Source organism: Neolamprologus brichardi, chromosome 5 (genome assembly GCF_056152115.1).
Source record: "Neolamprologus brichardi isolate AB-2024 chromosome 5, ASM5615211v1, whole genome shotgun sequence".
NCBI classification, from domain to species: domain Eukaryota; kingdom Metazoa; phylum Chordata; class Actinopteri; order Cichliformes; family Cichlidae; genus Neolamprologus; species Neolamprologus brichardi.
In genome coordinates, this window is record NC_142108.1 from 15,523,327 (window position 1) to 15,539,873 (window position 16,547).

Here is a 16,547-nt window from a genome sequence, read left to right on the forward strand (position 1 = left end):
AAAAGGAGAGGAATGTATATCATAAAGTCGTTTACTGTAGTAACTGTGACACGTTTAAACTAAAGGTTATAAGTCGCACTTTGAAATAAGACCCTGTTTGTTTATTATAAGGAGGACAGATTTTTTTTTTACCTCAAAATGTATAATTAGAAAATAGTCATAATAATTAATACTTTTAAAATATTTTAATAACTTAGTTTCAATATAAAATAAAAATATATAAGAAAGTTAAACTCTTAAGATATTTCATTTAAATTAAATACAAAAATAAAATAAAATCTACACTTGAGATAATAAACATTTTTGTGAACTTACAAAACTGCACAGCCTGCTTGATGAGGCTCGTGCACGTTTGTTGATTTGTTACGTCATGACGAGGTCAGCTGTCTTCTTCGCGAAGTGTTTGCATTGTAACACCTATTCCGATGGTCATAAATGCCGACAGAAACCGTATTGTATTAAAATGACCGAAAGCAACAGTGAGACTACTAAAGCGTTTATATGTTCGAATAAAATTCTCAACCGAGCAGATTCCCCCCAAAAACTTTTTGATTCTAAACTACGATGAAAACATGAACCCAAAACTAAAATAACAGCTCATTAGAAAGTAAAAGACTGCAATAACTCTGGGTCCACTGAGTGTTATCGTAATCCCTGCCTCAATCCCACAGCCGCTCTTTATGAGTGTGTTCGAGTGAGTCACTCAGCTCCTCATTTATCAAACAAAAAGCTGCTCTATTGGCGGCCGCCATCAGCCGGCTGTCCTATAATCCGGCACAGTTACATAAAACAAGCCCCCAACCCCAACGTCACACGGAGAGGTAACTACACTCCAAAGCTTGGCGTTCTTTTTTGTGTGACTCTTTGGCTTCTCCTGGACGCAGACGGAGCAGGTGTGTCTAAGCGTCATGATTGTGTTAGTAGACTTGTTGCTGATGCTAATCGACCTAACCGGCTCTATCCTGAGCGCCATCCTGCAGACTTTCCTTCGGCCGAGGCTTAAGTGCATCGATGGGGAGCTGTGTCTGATCACGGGAGCCGGAGGCGCGCTGGGCCGGCTGTTCGCCCTGGAGTTTGCCAAAGAGGGGGCGCACCTGGTGCTGTGGGACTGCAACGCGGCTGCCAACGAGCAGACTGCCAGGCTGGTGCGAGAACTGGGCGTCCGGGTGCACACCTACACGGTGGACCTGTCCAAGCGTCGGAACATTTACGAGACAGCGAACCGGGTGAGAGCGGAGGTCGGGCATGTCTCCATAATGGTCAACAACGCAGGCGTAGTGGCTGGACGGAGGCTGCTGGACTGTCCGGATGAGCTTCTGGAGAGGACTCTGCTGGTGAACTGCCACGCGCTTTTCTGGGTGAGATCTGATGCTTTTTTTTACGCACACATTCGTGAACTACCACTTTAAAGAAAAAAATTAATGGGCGAAATACCGGTCTCACAGGGGTTATGTAACACCCATTTAGTGTCCTCCTCGCTGGTTCCGGTTGGACTTGTGCACTGATGTGTCATAATGATGATCATAACATAACGTACCATGTGTACATGAGTTATGCCTTATATGCCTATGCCTTATAAATAAAAACACGCTACCAGCCAGCATCAAGTTAGGTATGTGATCCTGCTTTTGATCCTCCTAAAGCCTCAATCTCCTGCTCACAAAATAAGTGGCAATAAGCGGATTTGCGTAAAATCAACGAGAGACAAACGGTGGGCGGCTTTTCTCTTTATTGTTATCAAATAAGCTACACCTGATCCGTCAAATGAGACTTGTTTCTCTCCTGTTTAACCACGTGTTAGCTTTTATTCCAAGTTTCACTGTTTGAATACATATTCATAGCACAAATACAGTATCAGTTAAAGTCATAAAGCTGTGAAACATCGACAATATCCCATTTTCAGTTTTCAAAACCAAGATCCTCCAAACAATAAAGCCAACCTTCATGTGCATATTCCCATATCTTCATAGGTTTTGGGGGGTTGGTATGTATTTACACAAGCTATTTTACACTAAAGCCTACCTGGAGTCAACTATTTTTCTCTGCATGTCTAATCAAGAGTTCATTTGCCATTAATAGCATTTCTTTGGGAATGTCCTCACTTGACTTTTTGCCCCATTAAATGGCCCTTAAAGCATTCTTAAATTACATTTAAAAGGAGCTTCTGTGCAAGTTTGCAGCTCCATATTTTTATTGTTGGACTTTGTAATTGTCTTACAAACTTGGCCTGATGCAGCCTGACGGTTCCTCGTCTGTCTTAAACAAGCCCTTTTAGCTCCTATATTTTTAAGTCTTTTAGCATACTTTGCTCCAGAGCTGTGTGCAGGTGCTGATGTCTCTTTCTCTATGATGTCACACAGAGCCAAATGCCAAAAAAAACAGTGTGAGAAAGGCCATTTCTAACCGTCTGGAGTCTGAGTACTTGCTTGCATACTTTTAAATATCATCACTGCACGAGATCAAAATAAGGAAAAGCACAATAATTCCACTTTAATTTCTGAAAAGTTGTAGACACATAAAGTATGCAAATCCGATTTTGAGCTTTAAGCAAAGATTTATGGTTCCTGGCCCCCAGGATAAGCTTTACTGCTTCACTTACTGCTACAACCTTCCTAATTTCACCCAACAGATGACGAAAGCGTTCCTGCCACGGATGAAAGAACAAAATCACGGCCACATCGTGACCGTCGCCAGTGCACTTGGACTGTTCAGCACTGCCTGTGTTGAGGTACCCTGCAAAGGACTGTTCAGCAGAAACATAATTTCTAAAGCGTATGTTAACTGACTCGACAACTCATTTAAAGGCTCCTCTCTCTGGTCTTTCTACTTCCCCCTACAGGATTACTGTGCTAGTAAATTTGGAGCTGTTGGATTCCACGAGTCACTGACACATGAGTTGATAGCAGAAGACCTGAATGGCATCAAAACCACTTTAGTATGTCCTTATATTGTAGACACAGGGATGTTCGCAGGCTGTGAAATCAGGTGAGATGCCATTATTCACAACTGGAGCTTGCTGGGTGGTAAAAATGAAGTAAAGCTGCATTTCAGTATGTCCTTTAATGCCTCTGTATTGCATTTACCAGGAAAGAGCTTCGCAGCATAATTCCACCCCTTGAGCCTCTCTACACTGTGCAGCAGTCTATGAAAGCCATCCTAGCAGAACAGCAGATGATCTGCATTCCTCGTCTTATGTACATCCCCTTTCTTGCAAGAGCGTAAGTACTAAGTGGATTATATGACATGATCAGCTGCTTTTATCAAGGCTTAAATTAATATGGGGCTTTTGTTTTCCATTTCTTGATGGATGTACAATAGAGCATGTTAGCTCATATAAGTACTTGGGCATCTATATTGACACAATGTTAAATTTTTTTTTTTGTTTGTTTTTTTTAATGTGAAAAATTGCCTCATAGGCGCAGATTGTTTGGCGTGAGCTCTAAAGTTTACTTACAGTAAAGTCAAAATCAACAATTGAGAAACAGGTAAAAATTGCCATGAAAATCACAGGAAACAAAGAACACCGGTCTCTCAAACCAAAATATGAGAAAGCTGTTGTTCATCAGGTTCAGAAAATTGTTGATGATCCATCCCATATCCCTTTTCAAGAGTTATTATTCTCATGGAGACCGTATAGAGCACTGATGTCAAACATATTTTGAATGAGATGATGATCTAAATAGGGCGGGGCCAGTGAGGCTATCCTGTCTGCTACTGAAAACGGTAAAACTACACATTTAATCCCTGAGACGTCTAAACAATATTCCTCAGCTTTTCTACATGATAAAGAAATGCTTCTGTAGTAAATGAAAGGAATCAGTCAGCATAACTCTTTGGGGTTAAACTGTCAGAGAAAAATGTGTAAAAAAATAAATAAATAAATAAAAAATCAAACAGCTGTAGTAGCTCATTGCACACACTGTGCTATAATTTAAAAAAGGAAGTTTCTGTTACTTTACGGGAAATATCCTACTGTGGACACATTGTAAAAATTTGGCTGTTTTTTAATTGCTTATTTTTTACTTCATTATTTTATCAGCATGAAAAAGCTGTTAAACCTATTCAAATGCATTTTAAAGGTCTGAAACTCATGCCCTTCTTCACATTTTCCAAAGCTGTCAATAGTGGATCAGATTGGAGCCTTTGCTGGGCTGATTAAGCCCCCTGGGCCTTATGCTTGACTCCTGGTATAAAGCAACCAACTATAAAGCAAACGCTATAAGCACTTAGTCCTTTCGAAATCTATTGTACTTCTAAATAAAGGCTTGGAACAGTTAAGAAAGTCTGGAATTTATCACAGCGTACCTGAATGTTTGCTGGAGTTGCATTACAGGAAAGAGGTTTAATTTTTGTTGAGTTTTATTATGTGAATGCAGCTATTTAGCACTGCATACCCAATAGGGAAAAAAACCCCAGTTTTAAAACAAAGTTCATTCTTTTTTTCCTTCTAGCTTACTACCTTGGGAGGCAAATGTTGCAACGTATCGCTTCATGGGAGGCGACAAGTGCATGCTACCATTCATCAAGAACATTGAAATGAAGACCTCCAACGGCCATACCAAATTGTGCTAATGTTTCTGATGGTGTCTTTATAATATTCTGAAGATCTGCTTACCTTTGTTTTTTCCAGGACTTCCCAAAGGCAAAATTGTATGAAGCAATTTGTTGTGAATGCTGAGCTGCTTAAGTATCCACTGCTGATGCTAAAGGGCCTCGCAAATGAAATAAAAACAATTCACAACAGTGTGGATAGACTAGCGACTGCAGTGATAACAGATCCATACAAGTGCCTCTTTTTATTCACATTAACAAACAGTGCAGAAACAACAAAATGGACATTAACAAATGAAGGGAAACATGCAACAGAAAAATATTAAGCTTTATGTTTGAGCCACAGACTACAGCCTCATAACCGTAAAAAGGAAGTCAAACATACAAAAGAAATGATTTAAACCCTCCTGTTTGAAATACATGTTCAGCGTCCCACACGTTCAATTTCTTTTATTTATTTTTACATCTGCTGCTGTTGCTGATGTTTTTGAAATAAACTGGTAAGTGCTTCACAACCTGACATTCAAATCCTTGTTAGCCTTTATCACATGAAAAGAAAAAGGCCCCGATATCTTAAAGTAATTCAGTTTTGGTCGTTTCTTTTTTCCTTTTCTTAAAAGAAAAACCTTAAAATGACTTCCATTGGAGTACACACCCTAAATTCAGGCAAAATTTACTTCTCTGGTAAATCCATTTAACTTTCAGGTCTCGAGTTCAACTGAAGCAGGTCTGTCATATGACCGGGGGGGGTCATTGTGGCTATTCCTGCAGGGTACTGAGATTTTGCTTTGGTTTTAAACCAGCTGCACAGTAGCCGCCTGTAAGTAGCCCTGCAGGAACTGGAGAGCTTCTGCATTCAGACTCGTGCTCAGCATTGAAGGAACCTGCACAGAGGGGGGGAAAAAAGTACAATGTTTATCAATATGGTTTCCAAAGTGATAATTCTTGGATTCCAAACACAATGAATCAAACCAGAAGAAGAACAAAACTACCTGCATTTGTGAACTTACCCTTCCAGGACAGGCAGTAGAAAGCTTGTGCAGTGACTGGGCCAGCAGGATTTTTGGATTGCCAACAGCATCTCCAATTGGGTCGTGCTCCTTCTTCCCGGCAAAGGCCAGCTGTGAGAAGGCAGTCTGATAGCCCGGTGTGTCTTCGATGTCAATGAAGTGCTCATCGTCTGGGATGCTGTCATCTTCAGGAAGCTCAAAGAAACCGATGAGGGCCTGGAGCAGTGGGGTCCTGAAGAGATACAATAACTCGTCTTTGTTTTACTCAGGACAACAAATAAACATTGGTATCTACTAATATGTAACTTTCCCAGCAGCCATCTCCCCAAGAAGGAACAGGAGGAGTGCTGTGAGTTACATGTGCATGTTTGTGGTCCCAAATCCTTTAGTGGGACCTTTGCTTACATCCCAGCATCATCTGGCATTTTGAACACCTGAAGTGCAAGGAGCCCATTATTTCCCATAGCATCTTCAGACTCATGTACTCAGTGTGACCTACGGCTGCCACAATTTGTCGACTAGTCACGATTACGTCGACGATCACGTCGACTATCAAAATCGTCGAAGATTAATTTAATAGTCATCTGAAGCTTTGTAAGATCCTGAAAGATGCAGCAATAAGTAGCAGGATTTAAGAGTGTAATAACGGACTGAAACAGAAGACGGCAGGATGCCAGCTGCCGTTAAACCCCGAAGAAGAAAAATGAGTCTCCGGTATCATAGCTGTGTCCAAATTCAGGGGCCGCATCTTTCGGAGGCCACATTTGTTGGCCGATTACGTTGCAGCGACGCAAGGAAGGCTGTCCAAATTCAAAGACTCCTCCAAATTCACCCTTCATTTCCCCAGATTTGAAAGATGGGTCGGGTGTATCCTTCGTTGCCCAACCCTATCCCAGAATTCATAGCGCGGCCCAGCCAATTCCAGTTTTCAACAATGGCGGCAGCTACTGAGTTTTAACATTACTCTTATTACTCTTTCTTGGTCACAAAATAAACTTTTAACATATTTTCAGGTGAGAATGTAGCTGTGTAAACTTTAAATATCTGCTTGGTTTATTAAGACATCAGATTTTTGCACAAGTGCGCCGATGTTTTCGGAGACACCTGTTACCCACTAGCTCGATAGCTAGCCGGGGGTTCAAGCCTCACTAGAGCCAGCGAGAACAAACTCCTGGCACATTGTTTTCAGATCCCCGTGGTCTTCTGCTACTCAGGTTAAACATGATGTATAAGTCACTTAGATAACTTGTGTCAGTATTTTACTGAGAAAACAGTTGGCTGAGATTAAAGTTATAATTTTCACACAGCTGAACAAACAGAAAACAGAGAAGGGATTAAACAGAAGTGTGAGATGGTAGAATATACTCCAGTGTCCTGTTATATTTTAGATAGCAAGGAGCAGACGGTGTTTATTAAACTCCACCGAGACAATCTGCAAATTTCATTAAAGGTTTAATAAACTATCATCTTTTTAGTCTTTTTAGTTAGCACATACCTTAAACCTTTTAAGCTGTAAGCTAATGATAGTTACATAAGAGCAGATGCATGCTGGTGCAATAAACTTTACGTTTTATGTCCAGTGGATGCATGATCCGATTAGTCGACTATCAAAATAATCGTTTGTGGCAGCGCTAGTGTGAACCTGCTCTCTTTGCAGATGAAGTGGATTCAGAGCGGTTTATAGTTCCTAACTGGACAAGCTGACATCCCTGAAGTTTAACTGATTTTGGGTTACTGTAATATAATGATCCACTGTCCACTTCAATTGTGGCATCCTTACATCTCAGGCAGCGTAAATGAAAAGTGTGCATTGCTGCTGTGTAAAGTTTTTAAATGTTCGAGCTTCATGTTTTCTTACCAGAGTTTCGTGTACTCCGTGTCCATCATTGCAGGACACTCAGTGAGGATCTTTGTAATGCCAACAGCACAGATCTTTTTCTCGACTGGTCCAGACACCTTCTGAACTTCTGGAATAACAATTTTCTCCAGCACCATACCAAACATTCTGCAACACAAAGTCAGTGAATTTAATACACTTTTAAATCGGTCTTTGGTTTGAAATTAAATTACAGCTACTGGTAACTACTGCACTCTATAATCTCACACACACACACACACACACACGCACGCACGCACGCACACACACATGTCATCACTTGATTCAACTATAGTTTTAATTTTTCATAAGCACCCAAGCTAGTGAAGAAACTAAAAGATGTGCATGATTAATTAAGTTTTGACACAACTGTCAAATAGATCAGAGAAAATTGTGCGTCTTTGCAGTAAGTTTGAAAGCCATTAAATTAAACAGGTCGGCAGCTTATCAACAGAACTTGTTGCTTCTTTTGTGCAACTGATGGATCAAACAACATTTTGTTTTGGGGTTTGGTTTTTTTGGAACACTTACTTTGGCTGGATGCTGTCAAAAATCTCCTGAAGTGCTATAGCTCCATATTTGACACAATACAAATTGACAAACACCAGGAAACCTATGAGAGGGGAGATCAAAAGGTTCAGTCACTGGCACTGCTGGAGTAGATTAAAGCTTGAATGTTGCTAATGGTAATGGTATACTAACTCTTGATGAACTTGGTGGTTTTGGAACTTTGTAGCCTCTGGAAGAGCAAAATGAAGATCTGTTTCCTGTACTGAATGAGTGATTCTCTGGCAAAAGAAAGGGGAAACATTAACAACAGCAAAAAACAAAAACCTAAACATTTTTTGCCAAAGACAACACTTTATAAATGAACCACTGAGGAGAAGATTTATCAGCTTACGGGGGCATGTGCTCTATGATGCTGTTGAGAAGGTAAAATCCTTGATGATCATTGGCCTTGGATGCTATAAGCTTTTGGAAAACTCCAAGCAAGCCAGGCTGAGGAAAAAAGTCAACAAACAATAAGAAAAACATGCCATCTTTTTTGCAGAGTAAGAAAACGAGAATCAGAAGAAAACTTGTATAGTTATTTTACTGATTAGCAATTAAAGTACCGTAATTGTCGGGCTATAAGCCGCTACTTTTTGCACAAGCTTTGAACCCTGCGGCTTTTAGTCAGGTGCGGCTTTTCTAAGGATATGCATGATTTTTGTGATATCGTAAGAGGATTTGTTTTGTTTGTTCCGCTGTTCTCCGGCACTACGTTGCTTGGCGGAAGGATCGGAGTTCAAGAGTGGTATGTTGGTCACATGTCCGTCCGCCAGGCAACGTAGTGCTGTACGAAGTAGCGCGAAAAACAAACTTCAAAGTAGCGCTACGCGTTCAGCGGGAGGCGTGGATGATGAGCGGCGATAAACTTGCGAAAAGTTATGCCCAACTCCATCAGTGGATTCTGACAGCGTGGAAAAGTGTGAAAACATCCACGATCACCAACGGATTTTGAAGGGCTGGACTGCTGCATGATGGAGAGCAGGACACCGCCAAGGCCCTTCAGAGGGTGTTTGACTCTGACACTGACAACGAGGATTTGTTTGGTTTTGAAAGTGACAACAAAGGAGAGAAGCAGAGAGTGGATGACGTAGCCATCCTGAGCCTGTTCGTATCCGACACTGGAGAAGAGGACTTTGGTGGTTTTAGTGCGCAGGAAGATGGTGGTGAATGACTAACTTTTCTTCTTGTTAAAGCCGTGTCACTGCACCTGAGCCTAAAAGGTAGGCCGAATCTATTTTTCTGTTGTGCTGTAGGTTATTGTTATGTACTACATTTGTTACTCGTTTATGAAGCACAGTACATGTTTCGTACTTGTATTTACCGGTACTTGTACATATACCCTAAAAAGTTATGCAAATATGTACCCATAACTTGTTTTTCAAAATATTAATAAAAGGGATGTGTCTCCAAACAGCCATCTCTTTCCAGACAATTCCCTTTGTGCATATTCTCTTACATATGATAAGTCAACATTGAAACACCTGCGGCTTTTAGTCAGGTGCGGCTAATGTATGTACAAAACAGGATTTTCCCCTGATTTTAGCTTGTGCGGCTAATATTCAGGTGCGCTTTGTAGTCCGGGAAATACGGTACTCGGTTGAGCTAGATTTTAAATTAGTCATCTTCTGGCCAAAAATAAATAAATAAAAATTTAAAAATAACAACTTGTAAATATCAAATTTAAAACTATTTGTTCACGAAATTTCAGTGGAGGAGGAGGTTGTGCCATACTCACTATTTTATCAGCAGCAGACCTAGCAATAGTTTCACCTCCCTTCTCCAGGTAAGCCTGAAGGAGGCGCACCAGAGGGGGGATGTTCCCTGTTCGTTCCCAAAGTACAGGCTGCAGCAAATGAGGGAATAAGGCCATATAGGAGGCGGGAATAGAGTTGGAGTGGATCTCTAGGAGGAGAGACATCACCTGGAACACATATGGAAGAAACTCTGCAAAAGAAGACGGATAAAGATGTTGAGTTGTCCCTAAAGAGGCACCAACTGTGTTTTAACACAATCTACACTTAAATAACTGATGTACCCTGAACATCGTTCTGGAGGATCTCTGTGAAAACGGGGAAGAGTGCTTCCTCAAAACTGCTGACAGTAGCGGGATTCGCCTTGCAGGTGATGCGGACAGACAGGCACAGGGACTCAAACAGGTAGTGGTTAAAGTGAGGTTTGCTGGGATTCTGAAAGCAGATGAAACATTTTTCAATACTTGATGCGTTTCCCCTCAAAACAAATCTATCTGTATCTATAAGTACTAACAAACATTGTGTTACCTTGCTGACTTGGAGGAGCTTATGAGTGAGCTGACCAATCAGCGTTGGGATGTAGGGAACAATGGACTCCTGCAGCAGGGAGAAGCTGCGCATGATGGCTTTGAAAATGAAACGAAAAAAATTAACATGCATAATTAGGCTATGTTATTAACTTTGGACTTCGTGTGACAGTGAGTGAGGAGCATTTAGATAACAGGCAAGTCAGGCTCACCTTTCATAATGTATTCATTTTCTGCAGAACCAGGAAAAGCCAGTGCCTTGAACAAGTTGTTGAGCAGCTGTTCAGTAAACGGTGCCATCTCTGCAGCAGTGATACTGATAACACACAAAGAAGAAGACTGACTGCACTTTGGAATCATTTCATCTTACAGTTTAATACTAAATGGATGGAGAAAAGGATACTAACAGGCAATATAGCCACTACTAGGCATGAGTGCTCACAACATTACAGGATTAATACACAGTTTTCCCCTTTAATGATTGAGACAACATTCTAATGAGAATTAATGCTCTTTATTGCAAATGAAAAAATTAAGTTAATATTAAATTTTACTTCACTAACAGGGTTTGACATACATTTGCGGTTATAGGCATGTATACATGTACTCTTCCTCATCACATCCGTTTTTGATACCAAGATGGTGATGGCAGAAACTCTTATTAAGGCTTCAGTACAGACTTCAGAAAACAGTGAGTATTGTCTTAAAAGCTACATCCACCTTTTATACTGTCTATGCTACACGACTGTAGCTGATAACTAGTCGCTGTAAGCTTTACCTCAGCAAACAATGATCAAAACAGTCCCTAGGTTTGACGTTAGTTACCTTTAACTATCACCAAACATGATGCAACACATTAAAATCTGTTCTTTCCTGGCATTGTGCAAACTTACATCAACACCATAGGCCATGAAAACTGATTAATCTCCCCACAGAATTAGGGTTGACATTTCCAGGATTTTCCCCAAAATGCTCCACCCTAAATGTCCATGACTTTTGCAGGCTTTTTACAACTGTAGAAACTCTGGTATTATATTTGAGAAATGTAAACCTTCTTATATGCTGATTTTAACGTGCAGCTTTATTTCATAGTCAACTCTTTAACCACTAACCACTCTGTTCTCGGCGTTTTGAGCCTTGGGCCATGTCTGCTGGGGTGTCTTCTTTGGTAACGCCACTGCTTGAGTTTTAATCAACATTTTTTACTTTCGTTTTTTTTCTATTATCCCTCTCACCCTTTCAACATACTGGGGCGTACAGCTACAGTAACACGTCCTGCTGCCAGAGGCTTATCCTATGCTCTGTGCTGCATGCATCAATTTAACCCAACATGGCTCTATTCCAGCCACATGACTGGTTCAGCATTATTGTCACTATAATTGGACTTTTGTGTTGCCTATCAAAACATGGATGGAAAGAAGTTCCATTAACTTTGCCTTACATTTCTATCAAAGATATTTATGATAATTATTATTCTATGTGTTACAATATTATTTGATACTTACAGTGTTGTGTTGTTGGGTCCCCTCATAGTGAACAGTCTCTCCAAAGCATGTGCAGCATAAGTGTGCTCCACTGTGCTCTCTGCCTGCAGGTGAGTTATTAGTAAAGGGACTGCCTGCAGCAGCTGCTCTTTAGGAAGCTGAAGACAAAAAGAAAAAAAAAGATAGAAGCACTCTCAGTATTGGATTTTTTTCTGAAACTGAGCTAGTCATTGGGGAGGAAAAAAAGCAGGAAGTCATACCTGACTTCTGAAGATCATGACATATTTGATGGCATCAGCCTTCAGCACTGGGAACTCATTAACTACAATGAAAATGACATGAAGAAAATTCACATTTTTGTTTGTAAATGGCAGAACATTTACACAATATCTCAAAATCTTTAGGATCTCAAAATTAATAGTATCTCTATCATCCAGCTGGTTACAGAGGAATAAATGTGAAGAAACTGCTGTATCGCACAGGCATTGGCGCATTAAGATGTGAAGTATTAGCAGTTTTCTCACCATTGGGGGATTTTAAATCAGGGAGAATGTGGTTCACAAAGAACTCTGTAAGATTCACCAGCTCGTTGGCTTGTGTTATTCCATGCTGTTTGGATAAGATAAAACAAGTATAAAGGATTTCACATTTAACACAAATGTTTTAGCAGTTACATATGATTTACATCAAATTCAATAACTTTGGAGTGCGTATGTCAACCACACCTTTTGTGTCTGGGCTTTTGATGCCAGCGATGTGACCAAATAGATGGCAGCATCCTTGTGTTTCCAGTTCTCCCGAGGTGTCTTGGCGTATTCGGCCAGCATTGAGTTCACGTAGCCGGAGAAGATTGCTGTGACTGGTCCCTCAAAAAATTTACAAAGTCCTCTCACCAAATCACACGCTGCCCTACGGCGAGTGTCGATGTCTGAGAAAGGATGGCAAAATAGGACTATCATCAAGCATTCTGATAAAATGTTTTATAACAACTATATAACATCATTATACGTTTTTAAGATCATTTTAAATTAAGTAAAAAGCAAAACTTTTTTCATTCAAATTTAATTTAAGAGATGGTGATGCATTTTTACCAGATCCCTCCAGGTCTCTTCGGATGTACTCCTCTGAGTTATCTTCAAAGGCCTCCTCATCCGCACCTAATCCGACATTAAATGTCAATCTGGTCAGTGACACTCAGCACATAAGCATGCGTGTATCCAAGCAAGCAGCGCCCTGAATCTCTAAGCACTTCCAGGTGTAATTTGATGGCTTACTTCTGAACTCCATGTTGGGCACAATGACCTTCTCACAAATGCTTGTGAGTGTATTCTGGTCCTCAAACAGATGCTTATAGTGTGGCCTTTCACAGACCGATGCCAAAAACTGGATAGCATTGCTTACGAGCTGCAACAAAGACAAGGTGAACTGTAAGTATGGGCTAAGTGAACTTCAAAAATAACAGAAACACAGTCAGGTCTCACTGTTCTCACCAGGTCATATTTGACTTCCTGGCCAGTAGAAACTAGAAGGTTCCAGATTGCAGTAACAAAGCGTGGCAGGTATGGCTGAAATTCCTCATCGTACTTCTGAGCATAAAGAGCCGCATTGTCACAGATCTGAGACTTCAGCAGCTCCAGGAGACCTGCCTCCTCCTCATCCTGGGAGACACACACAAATGTCAAAAACACTTTTGCAATAAGTGATTAAACTATGTTGCAGTAAATGTAAAGGAGAAGATAACTCACATCTGTTTGTAAAAGTTTATTATCCAAAGTCAGTAGGCCATGGAAATTGGTCATCCAGGTTTCCATATGGTCTTCAAAAAACTCTGGAAGGTCCTGTGTGACACAGCAGAGTTTACTTACAGTGCACATGAATAAATTCCTAAACAGACTGAAGCTAACCAGATGTTACTGGCAACATAGTAGTGCTACCTTTTTTGTAACTATCCTGATTTATCAATAATTACTATACAACTACATTAACCTACATTAAATTCTTTTTTTTAATTATTTCATAGAACTGACCTGAAAGTTAAGACTGTAGAAAAGCTTGGCGATAAGTGTGAGTGATGAGAAGAGGACCTTCAAGGCATTGACATCTGTAGCATGAGTTTGACACAGCTCGATTGTGGCCTGCAACAAAGACAGATGTATTCCTAAACCTTGTTTAAAAGTTTTATTTTGTTAGGTGTTACATAACATCTGGTTTAATTGTGATAACAAACCTTGAATAGTTCAGTCAGAGGTAGAGCAAACGTGTCCAGAACCAGTTTTATCTCAGACCAAAGCTCGTTTGACTTGAACTCATGGCGATACCTTAAAAAGAAGAAAAGGTACAGAACACATTAATTTTTTTATGAAAACAGATTCATAAAAGATTTTAAAATCACTGAGAAGAGAGTTCTACCTCTTGAAGAGTGAATGTGCAGTGCGCAGCACACCGTTGATAATGTGGAAATCTCCACTTCTGAAGCGAGTCACCATCTCTGTTAGAAGGTCTGGCCATTTTTGTGGAAAGTCTTCACGTCCTATGATGCTGATGGCATCACTTAACTGTGAAGACAGATTGGACACATGAGTAGGAGTGAATTTATGGATATTCTTCCTTTGCTTTAAAGTACACCTTTTAGGGACAATGGCATGTTGGGACGCACCTGTTTCTGAATCTGTTCCGGGCTGCTCAGCATCAAATTTACAATGTTTGCTTTTATTGCCGTTCGGTCAGGATCAGAGATTTTGTTGGGTTCATCTTCAACCTGTGAGTAAACAAACCACAGAATTAGGCCAGCATAAACAAACCTGCTCACAGGTGTTAAATTGTATTACACACATACTTTTCGAGAACCTCAGCACATGACAAAATCAAAACAATTATTAATTGAATAAAGAGGAAAAAATCTTAATCTAGATCACTACAACCTATCAGCTTTATATTGTGCTGTTAAAGTGCTGAATACACTGCCTATGTAGTGCCGTTTCGGTGTAAATGAATGGCAATGCATTTTAAACTGCCCCCACCCCTGGACTGCGAAGCTGAAGGGCTTATGCCACACTAACACTGAGGTATTTTATGTGCATGGGAGAGACAAAGGAGACCGTTTCTTTCAGTTTAGCAAGCAGATAACAAAAGTGAACTCTAACAATTTCAAATGGACCCGAGTTCAATGATAACACAGTGTATTTCTATTCAAAGATATTAAACATGTGCAGAGAAAAACACTTTCAATCAGGCTGTTATTCAGCAAGACTCACAATTCTCCAGTTTCTTTTTATATAATTTTTGAATGTCACAGCAGCACAGACGCGGATCACGTTGTCCTGGGACTTCTCCAGCAACGTGAGAAGTAACAGTGGATAGTTCTGGTTTCCTTCTACAGATTCAAGAAACTTTTCAGCTGTAAGGGGGGGGGGGGGAATGTTGTAAAGGAAGTATTAGAGTAAATATTAGAGTAAATGAAGTAAATAAATAATTCATAGCTCAATGAATAAGTGAACAATAACATTCATTGTAAACTCCTTTTTGATATGCAAGCTGTCATTAGAGTGTATTACCAGGACGTCTGACTGATGGATCTGGGTCGAGGGTTTTTCTTAGGAACTCAGTCAGGGTCTGTAGGTTAGCATCATTCAGCTCCATGATCAAAACTATGAGGGAGTGGATAAAAGACTGAAAGAGTAAATTACTGAAAAACAAAAAGTGCGTTGCAAGACACTAAATGCAGTACCTCATATAGGTTGACAACATGTAACGATCTAACTAAATCTACAACATTTCTAGCAATGCCTTAAAACCTGTGCATTGTTTCCAGCAAAATAATATAAAAGTTCCCCTGTGCATACGTAATTTGACTTGGTTTGATTGAAAGTCGTTTCATTGCTCTAACAAGCCAACTTGACTTTTGACTCCTAAGTTTACAGTGTCTGCTAGGCTAAATCATTCATGCATTCATTTTAGCCTGGTAGCAGCTAAGCACTATAGACTGCCAATGCCAGATTGAGGTAATGTAGCCATAATTTGGCACCGCTGCTGACACCAGATTGGTTTATGCGGCGTAGCGTCTGAGCTAGCAGGCTAAAGGCTGACTAGTCTCCTGCGAGTTTTAATATAAGCACATGGCCGTCGCAGATTCGCGACAGTATGCAAGGTCTACGTTATATTAAACCATTTCATCGCTGTCCCGAGCAAAGCAAAAAGAAAAAAGAGCATATTCAAAGCAAGATGGAAAGCAGGATCTCGATTCCAGTGAATAGACTGATCCAGCAGCCGGTCCTGTCCAAGTCATCCAGCTACAGTTAGCACTAGCTTGCTAATGTGTTTGCTGCTAACCATAAAGTTAGCTAATTTCCGAACAATATGAATTTCCTCTTAAGTTATTGAACCGTAACAAATGTCAGACACCGAATTAACTGTCACTGAATACCACAACTGTTAAAGCAGTGGGACGCCTTACCGTGATAGTGAGTTTAATTTAAGATGGGATGGAGAGCCACCACAAGTCGTACAGACGTACCGCTTTCCGAGCCAGCTTTCAAATACCTTGAGTAAAAGGAACTGCGCGGTTAGAGTACTGCGCAAGCGCAGATGTCACGCCAACGTCGTAAGGCACGCCCCTTGTCTAGGTTTAAGTGTAGCAGCACTAAACGGTTATTTACAATGTTCCTGTTGAGGTGGAAGTCGGGGTGGGTTAAAAAAAAATCATTGTGGCTTGAATAACTCAACATAGATTCATTAAATCCTAAATCTATTTTTAAACATAAATGTATTATGCCAGAAATGCCTGAATTCCAACAACC

General features: G+C 40.4%; 2 protein-coding genes across 2 annotated transcripts; one reads left to right on the top strand and one right to left on the bottom strand.

Annotated features, from left to right (window-relative positions):
- Positions 1 to 816: 816 nt before the first annotated feature.
- LOC102776643 (retinol dehydrogenase 10-B-like) lies at positions 817 to 5,074 on the top strand. The gene is made up of 5 exons (XM_006806714.3): positions 817 to 1,358; positions 2,630 to 2,728; positions 2,840 to 2,985; positions 3,087 to 3,218; positions 4,452 to 5,074. The coding sequence occupies exons 1-5, from the start codon at positions 909 to 911 to the stop codon at positions 4,570 to 4,572; spliced, it is 948 nt and encodes a 315-aa protein (XP_006806777.1). The 5' UTR covers positions 817 to 908; the 3' UTR covers positions 4,573 to 5,074.
- cse1l (CSE1 chromosome segregation 1-like (yeast)) lies at positions 4,778 to 16,304 on the bottom strand. Its single transcript, XM_006806713.2, has 25 exons — positions 16,205 to 16,304; positions 15,306 to 15,398; positions 15,006 to 15,148; positions 14,408 to 14,509; positions 14,161 to 14,306; positions 13,979 to 14,069; positions 13,779 to 13,886; positions 13,497 to 13,589; positions 13,242 to 13,409; positions 13,026 to 13,155; positions 12,843 to 12,908; positions 12,477 to 12,679; positions 12,276 to 12,360; positions 12,012 to 12,073; positions 11,773 to 11,909; positions 10,480 to 10,583; positions 10,269 to 10,366; positions 10,025 to 10,175; positions 9,725 to 9,933; positions 8,339 to 8,436; positions 8,140 to 8,225; positions 7,969 to 8,050; positions 7,420 to 7,566; positions 5,562 to 5,793; positions 4,778 to 5,435 (listed from the first exon to the last, which is right to left on the bottom strand). The coding sequence occupies exons 2-25, from the start codon at positions 15,388 to 15,390 to the stop codon at positions 5,346 to 5,348; spliced, it is 2,916 nt and encodes a 971-aa protein (XP_006806776.2). The 5' UTR covers positions 15,391 to 15,398; positions 16,205 to 16,304; the 3' UTR covers positions 4,778 to 5,345.
- Positions 16,305 to 16,547: the final 243 nt, after the last annotated feature.

Bases quoted from the DNA above. Each gene is read 5' to 3' on its own strand.
- LOC102776643 (XM_006806714.3), top strand. From the start codon at position 909: ATGATTGTGTTAGTAGACTTGTTGCTGATGCTAATCGACCTAACCGGC. The intron at 1,359-2,629 runs GTGAGATCTGAT...TTCACCCAACAG, and splicing joins ACTGCCACGCGCTTTTCTGG to ATGACGAAAGCGTTCCTGCC. The intron at 2,986-3,086 runs GTGAGATGCCAT...TGCATTTACCAG, and splicing joins TTCGCAGGCTGTGAAATCAG to GAAAGAGCTTCGCAGCATAA.
- cse1l (XM_006806713.2), bottom strand. From the start codon at position 15,390: ATGGAGCTGAATGATGCTAACCTACAGACCCTGACTGAGTTCCTAAGA. The intron at 11,910-12,011 runs GTATGACTTCCT...TTTTGTCTTCAG, and splicing joins TCATGATCTTCAGAAGTCAG to CTTCCTAAAGAGCAGCTGCT. The intron at 8,437-9,724 runs GTGAGTATGGCA...TTTTTTCCTCAG, and splicing joins GGTCTGCTGCTGATAAAATA to CCTGGCTTGCTTGGAGTTTT.